The 8,250-nt window shown below is 47.0% G+C and overlaps 1 protein-coding gene across 1 annotated transcript in view; it reads left to right on the top strand.

The window, feature by feature from the left end:
* Positions 1-262: 262 nt before the first annotated feature.
* Positions 263-8,250, top strand: part of Irs4 (insulin receptor substrate 4) — a 12,931-nt gene continuing 4,943 nt past the window's right edge. Inside the window, 1 exon segment of the mRNA XM_031368806.1 lies at positions 263-3,936. Coding sequence (XP_031224666.1) covers positions 263-3,919 — 3,657 coding nt within the window. The 3' untranslated portion in view covers positions 3,920-3,936.

The following is an 8,250-nucleotide window of genomic DNA, read 5'->3' as shown; positions in this document are numbered from 1 at the left end:
CCCACGCACACCTCTACTGGTGGCCGCTTGCGCCCCTCCACCGCTCGAGTAGCTGCCTCTGGTGCGAGCTGCCGCGTGAGGCGACGGTCACGTGTTGTTTTGCCCACTGCCTTGAGCCCAGTGAAGTGGGCGGGGACGCGGGCCTAGGCGGGAGGGGTCCGGGGCGGGCAGACAGGGGGAGACTGCCTCTTCTCCCCCCGAAAGCCCTCCCTTCTCGAGCCCCCCCTCCTCTCCGCTCACCTTAAAACCACCGTGCATCACCATGGCGAGTTGCTCCTTCGCTGGCCACCAAGCGCTAAGGAGACTCTGAGCCTCAGCAGCCGCTGCAGCAGCAACCTCCGCAGTGGCGACCACCCCGGTTCTTTCCTCGGGAACCCCGACTGCACTCATTGGGACCGGGTCATCCTGTCCGGGAGCCATGTGGCTCTCTACAGCCACGGGCTCCCGGTCGGACTCGGAGTCCGAAGAGGAGGACCTCCCCGTCGGGGATGAAGTCTGCAAACGCGGCTACCTGCGGAAGCAGAAGCACGGGCATAGGCGTTACTTCGTGCTCAAACTCGAGACCGCAGACGCTCCGGCTCGGCTCGAATACTACCGAAATGCCAGGAAGTTCCGACACAGTGTCCGCGCCGCGGCGGCTGCAGCAGAGGCAGCCGCCTCTGGTGCTGCGGTCCCCGCGCTCATCCCACCGCGGCGCGTGATTATCCTGTACCAATGCTTCTCCGTGAGCCAGCGCGCCGATGCCAGGTACCGACACCTCATTGCCCTTTTTACCCAGGACGAATACTTCGCGATGGTGGCCGAGAACGAGTCGGAACAAGAAAGCTGGTACTTGCTCCTCAGCCGCCTCATCCTCGAGAGCAAGCGCCGCCGCTGCGGCACGCCAGGCGCACTGCCGGACGGAGATCCGGCAGCCCTGGCGGCCGCAGCGGTGGCGGAGCCACCCTTCTACAAAGATGTGTGGCAGGTAGTAGTGAAACCCAGGGGGCTGGGGCACAGAAAAGAGCTGAGCGGCGTGTTCCGGCTGTGTCTTACCGACGAAGAGGTAGTGTTTGTCAGGCTCAATACCGAAGTGGCCAGTGTGGTTGTCCAGCTGCTGAGCATTCGTCGCTGTGGGCACTCGGAGCAGTACTTCTTCTTGGAAGTCGGCAGATCCACGGTCATTGGTCCGGGGGAGCTGTGGATGCAGGTGGATGACTCCGTGGTGGCCCAAAATATGCATGAGTTGTTTTTGGAGAAGATGAGAGCCTTGTGCGCAGACGAATACAGAGCCCGTTGCCGCAGCTACAGCATCAGTATTGGCGCCCACCTGTTAACCCTGCTGTCCACTAGGAGGCACCTGGGCTTCCTCCCGCTGGATCCCAGCGGCTGGAGCAGAAGATACCGCTTTGAGCAGTTTTGCCGCCTCAGAGCTCTCGGTGACAGGGAAAAGATGCTATTCACCAGGCGCTTCATCTCACCCAGAGAGCCTCCGCCTCCCTTTAGGCGAGGAAGAGGGCACCTGCCCAGAGCCCGCAGGTCCAGGAGAGCCACATCAGTACCACCCAGCCTTTTCAGACGCTCAGCACCTAGCCCGGGACGTATCCCACAGCCTGAAGATGCCCCCAGCCACAGAGCCCGTGGAGCCACGCGTTCCAGCTCTAGCAACACAGAAGAAAAAGACAAGGAGGGTGAAGAAGGAAACCGAGGTCACTGCATACCTATGAACAACTGGGGCTCAGGAAATGGCCGGGGCTCAGGAGGTGGACGGGGCTCAAGTGGCCAAGGTTCCAGCAGCCAGAGCTCAGGCGGTAGACAGGGATCTGGAGGTCAGGGTGCCGGAGGAAACCAGTGTTCAGGTAATAGCCAGGGCATGGCAGGTGGCCACGGCTCAGGTGGAGGTGGCCATGGCTCCGGTGGCGGCCAGAGACCCAGAGATGACCATGGCTCCGGTGGTGGCAAGAACTCAGGAGGGAGCAAAGGCTCAGGAAGTGGGAAGAATTCTGATGATGGTGACCGTGGAAAATCTGTGAAGAAAAGATCCTACTTTGGTAAATTCACTCAAAACAAGCAGCAGCAAACGCTGCCTCCACCCCCGCCGCCACCGCCGGCAGCTGGAGCAACTGGTGGCAAAGGGAAGACTGGGGGAAGATTCCGACTTTATTTTTGCGCAGACAGAGGCACAAAAGAACGCAAAGAAGCCAGAGAGGTGAGAGATATGGAGACCCCAGGAGGTGCAACCCGGGGGTCTTACAGAGCCAGAGCTTTCGATGACGACGAGGATGACCCGTATGTGCCAATGAGGCCAGGGGTGGCTGCTCCTCTTGCGTGTTCCAGTGATTATATGCCAATGGCTCCTCAAAATTTCTCAGCTTCAACCAAGCGCCACTCTAGGTCACCCTTTGAAGACTCCAGAGGGTACATGATGATGTTTCCTAGGGTGAGCCCACCACCGCCTGCACCAAGTGCTCCGAAAACACCGGACACTAATAAAGAGGATGACTCAAAGGACAATGACAGTGACAGTGATTACATGTTTATGGCTCCTGGAGCAGGTGCGATTCCTAAAAATCCTCCCAATCCTCAGGGAGGCTCTTCCTCCAAAAGCTGGAGCTCTTACTTCTCTCTACCAAGTCCTTTTCAGAATTCACCTTTCGGACAGAGCGACCACAGTGAGTATGTTCCCATGTTACCTGGAAAATTCCTGGGGAGCGGTCTAGACAGAGAAGCCTCCTTTAGCCAGGGCACCAAAGATGGATCTTCAAAGCCTTCAACTGTGGGGTCGTTCTCAAAACGTGAAGATAAGGGGACATCTGCAAAGCCTTCAGACGATGTGCCCCCAATGAACAGGGCTAAGGACCCTAACCAACTTTCCTTTTTTGCGAAAGGAAATCAAATAAAGCCCAAACCGCTAAACCCCACACGGGAACAGAGAGAAGCTGATAGCTCCCGTGACTATATCAACATTGACTTTATTAAGAGAGAGCATCTTGTCCTAGCTCCCTCTGCTCAAGGACTGCCAGACTTGCGGGGCGTAGTTACTGACCCCGCACCCACAGCTTTTTCTAGCTACCCGAATGTTGAATTCGGGGTGCCCTTGCCACATCCAACAATCCGCCTCTCAGATCTTTTAAGAGTTCTACCAAGTGCCAACTCCATCCCTGTGGCCGGTGCTAGGTGGCCCTTGCATCTTATCCCAGGCAGTGCTATAGGTAGCATTGTGGAAGCGGGGGAATACATTGAAGTAATTTTCAACCCGGCTATGTCACCAGCCATGCCTTTTGCTGACAGTGCCATTTGCTATGATGCTCAAACAGGTCAAATCTACGTAGTTGACCCATTTTCTGAGTGCTGTATGGACGCTTCTCGCTCTTCCCGTCGACGCTCTGAACCGCCACCTGTAGCTAGGCTGCGGCGGGAGGAAGTGCAGGAGAGAAGACGCCCACAAAGCGGCTCCCAAAGTGTATTTGCCAACACTCGTGGGGCTGTCTCGGCTTTCCCGACTGACAGCTTGGACAGAGACTTTCCGGCAGCTTCTGCCGTGATTACTGCTCCAGCTGATACGCCTCTCTTGGCAGTGAGCCGGGCTTTAGCCGTGGTCTCTGCGCTCGCAGCGGCCCCCAGCCTTGGCGACGTCTTTGGCGGCTTCCACGCAGCGGCAGGAGTTGACTCCGCCTCCGCTCGCGGGTTCCAACCTGTTGCTAGTGCTCGTGGTGCCCAGGCTGTAAGAGGGGTCCAGGACCTTGCGGCAGGCTGGAATCCTGGAGCCCTTAACCAAGCTGCCAGAGGTGAGGACCTGGCGGCCGGTGCAGCCGCGCCCCCACCGCCACCTCGCCAGATTTGGGTGCTGAGACCCCAAGAGAGAGCGGATTCTGAGGACGACGATGAGGACGACATTTACGTGAGAATGGACTTCGCCAGACGTGACTACAGGAACTGACCACTCTCCGAAATGAGGTTGGTGAATGTATAATTAAAATTCCTTTAGTTATTGGAAATTGGTTAATAAGTGAGTCGGTGCGTTAGCTGGTATGCTGTTAGCAATAAGTGACCTGCTAGTTCATTTCCTAGTGCTATTAGAGAGAGAAGAATTCAGTTTTAATTTTTCACGTGATACCTTTTTGGCCTTTGCGAAAATATTGGCTTTTACATAACCCATAAATTTATCTGACAGAGCCAATTGTTAAACATTGGATTAACTTCTTAGGATCGGTTAAAACTAAAAGACATATGGCAGGAGGATGCTTTCCGATGTACTTCCCAGTCCCTAAAGTCTTCAGATACTCACGCACTCACTTTCCAGCCTATAACTAAAAGCTACTTTTCTATGTGTGCTCAACCTAAGTGCCGTGATTGAAAGAGAAGAACGCAGAGAGTCCAGCAGTTAACAAGCCAGCTACTCACATATTTACTTTTCTAAAAGGCAGTCATTGTTTGGCTAGTTTGCTGTGGTTTGCCTAAAAGGTTAACACTTGGTGGTCAGCTAAATGGGGAGAGGAAGCATTAAACCCCAGACAATTAAAAGATACTCTTTGCTCTGGAAAGTGTTTCTGTGCTGATCTGTTTTTGGTTTTACGCAGAATTGAGAGGAACCATGTGTGTTCCTTTTCTGTCGTTGGTAAGGAAAGGGAAGTTACTTTTGCTGTGTTTCATTTTCTTCTTCTAGCTCCCCTCCCCCACCTCTCTGAAGAGGGTGTAGTGGTATCTTGATTATGGATATGAATAGTGTTTCAAAAGTTTAAAAAGCATATAGAACATTTAATTGGTGTGTCTTCTGGAAAATGGAAAAAAGCAAGATAAAAAGGCTGGTGGAGGAAGACGGACCCTCCTATCCCCTACTCAGGGTAAGGGGTGGGGGGTGGGGTAATCCTGTAGGGGTGGGAGTCTTTCAAGGCCTAATTTTCTGAAAGAAGAGGACTTTAAGAACAAAGCTTAGTGCATCTGTGAACAAAATTGCCCTACTTTGTCTTGAGAGAGTCTCAAGTAATGTTTGTAGAGGATATCCTCGTGGTCTGCCCTGCCTTCTCTCTTTAGAAGAGCTTGCTTTGCCTGCGAGGGGCTGGTCCCCAGCAGCTTTCAGTCCAGTAGTCAGTTTGGTGAAGAGTTTTGCTTTGCTTGCTCTCTGGAATGCTTTTGTGATTGGATCTTTGCCCACTGTGCTTGATCAGGCAGAACAAGCTGGGATTGATCACAACCATCACCTTACAAGTTCCCCATTTAGTGCAGGTGTAGCCCCCTACCTCCTCTTTCTCTCCTTGCTATAGAAAACTTGCCATACAAAACCTCACACTGCAGTACAGACACGTCAAAAAGAATGATCATTAAAACGACAAAAGGCTGATTTGGCTTGCTGAAGGACTTAATTCAAAAGTCCTTTTAATTGTGAGCTCCTTCCCAACACAGACATACACTACCACCCCTCAAACACAGAGAAGGGGGAGGGACACACACAGAGCACTACTATCATAGGTATATGTACTTAAAAAATCATAATTCAATTTCCAAGAACATAGTCAGATCTTATGCAGAAGTCTAACTGCACAAGGTACTGTCTCTGATGTCAAATTCCACATCAAAAGAGTAGCTGCTTGTGACCCTGTGATTCCTTTTTTTTGAAATGATGCCTACACGTTCCAATATTCTGGTCTTTGCATACACACACATGTGACCCTGTGATTCTTTTCCTTGAAATGATGCCTACACGTTCCAATATTCTGGTCTTTGCACACACACACACACACACACACACAGAGAGAGAGAGAGAGAGAGAGAGAGAGAGAGAGAGAGAGAGAGAGAGAGAGAGAAATAAAAATAGTAAAATCATACTGTTCTTCAAATAAACTCTGACTTCTGAGGATTATTGAGATTCGATGACCAATATATTTACATAAATTACTGATTAATGGCCTTGTAGCTATATTGGAGATTTAATATGCTCTGATTGTATTGTTTATTGAGGAATTTCCTTACTTTGTTGTGGGACTACATCACTGAGGTTGTAACTTGCAGACAGGCAGGAGCTTGCATTGAGATAAGTGAATGACTATGAAAGCATTTTGGAGCATGAAATCACTTTATAAATAGTTTTTTGTCAATGGTTTAATACAGAAGTGAAATTTCAAGCAGTTTAATGATTTAGTTTTTCTGAAAACTAGCTAATTTCTTGGTGCTAAAGAGATATTTGATATGTAGTTTACTACAATATATCATATGGAAGGTCACTGGAGGAGGTATGGTACTATGAAAACCTATTGCAGAAAATGACTTTAGTTAGGATTTTAATGTGGATTGATAAAGTGTTGTCTGTAAAGTGTTCAAAACAGGTCAAATGAATCTGATCATGTTTTTCTCTAAAGCTAGAGAAGATGAACTTCCAGGTATTTCTGTTCTGTCTTCATTTTCTTATCTAGCCTTTTAAAACTGAATATGGCATGTTAAGAAACAGTGTTGTAAACAAGGCACAAAGGCACGCTGTTAGGAGTCACACAGCTCAATAAGTTAATTTCCATTATTATGTAGTTAGGATCAGTATCCTGGTTGTGACTGTTAACTTCTACATTTAGAAACCCAAAACTAAGTTAAAATTCTGTGTTACTTTTTGTGTCTTTTCCTTCATTAAAAATATCCCACATGATTACTCACAGTTGGGATCTTTACATTGAGATCTGTTTTTGATGCAAGTGAGATTATAATACATTAAGATCACTTATATCATGAGGGATAAAAATAATAAATGTATAGCCTTATTTATCTGTAGTCAAGCTTCATGTATTTTGTAGTTGCTTGTTTAAGCCAATTAGATACACCCAGACTATAACTTGAGTATGTATTTTTTTTGAAGAATGAAATATTTTTAAAGCAATTCCTTGATGATCAAGGCTTCAGCTTTTGAACACATTAGCATTTAGAAGAGTGTCATTTCCCATATGAATTCTTCTATTCCTAAACCGTTGTGTGCATTTTTGCTTCTTTTAATGCTTTACCTGATGTAAAATTGATAGGTTGAAGTAATTTGGGATGTAAATTTCCCTGGTATTTTAATTCAAGACATAGGAGTATGAAATGGGCAGCTGTAGATTATATGGAATAATTGGTCTTTCAAATTAGTTATATTATGATAGTATTAAAAGGCCAAAACTAGTAATTAGCCTTTGACAATTTAGTTCCTATTATCACAACATAGGAAGCCCAAGCATTTTACCCTTGTCCTGCTGCCAAATCCTGTTGCTATAAATTATAGGTGCTGAAAGCAAATCATTTTTACTGTATTAGACTTATTTATAGTGAATAACTAGAATATAATCTCCAGATTGCAGGCAATTTCCACCTATAATTGATGGTTTACTTATTTGATGCAGCATTCATCATCCATCTCTACCAAATCTGGATAATTCTTTGGAGCAATGAAGTATTTGACCTAAACAATTAAAGAGAACCTCACCCAGTTAAAGTTAGCTAAAGTTGTTGGCAATCATTATTCATTTGTATTTGTTCTATTTTAAGAACTGATGCTTCCAGGATAAAAATGTCAGCTAGTTACAAAACATCCCTTTGAAACCAGTGCCAGTACTTTAATTAAGCACACCAGACTATTATGCATTCATAAATAGTCAACCAGACTCTTTAGCTTTCTTTCCCTGTCTCTAATCACCAAACATGAACCCAAATTCTTCTGAGTCATTGGCAGGCATTTATCTTGGGGTACAATCTCGGGTTTCAGAAGAATCAACAACAACAACAAAAAAAAAAAACCTTCATGTTGGAACAGATATGGCTGACCATTGCAGAAAAAAAAATGTAAGGATTACTATGTGTGATTTTAAATGGATTGTTGTTCAATTGTCACCTTGTTGATTGAGGGCATGCTTTCCAGTTACAGATTGATTGCCTTATATTTTTCAAAGTGCATTCACATTCATTATTTTACTGCTGGTAAGTACTGAAAGTGACGCTGGAGTTAAGAATTTTCCTGTGTTCATGAAGGTAAGTGGCAGAGCTGAAAATGTAACTCAGAACTCTGTTTTCCAGTCTACCGCTCCATCCAGCACACCACAATGACCTTCAAGCAAGTTTTGTCATTTTTATATTAATGAAAGTTATTATATATGAAAGCTTTGGGAGCAAAAGCATAAGTACACATTCAGTTGATGGTAGCAAAAGTTTTTGCAACTCACTCAGAGCATTCTAAGTGGACCATCAGTCAGGGCTCAGGTGTTCTTCATTATATTGACCTTGGCTGGAACTTAAAGTTTTAAATTGTACCTAGAGAAG

Source organism: Mastomys coucha, chromosome X (assembly GCF_008632895.1).
Source record: "Mastomys coucha isolate ucsf_1 chromosome X, UCSF_Mcou_1, whole genome shotgun sequence".
NCBI classification, from domain to species: Eukaryota; Metazoa; Chordata; class Mammalia; order Rodentia; family Muridae; genus Mastomys; species Mastomys coucha.
The sequence above is the reverse complement of the archived record's forward strand: the minus strand, read 5'-3'. Positions and strand labels throughout refer to the sequence as shown.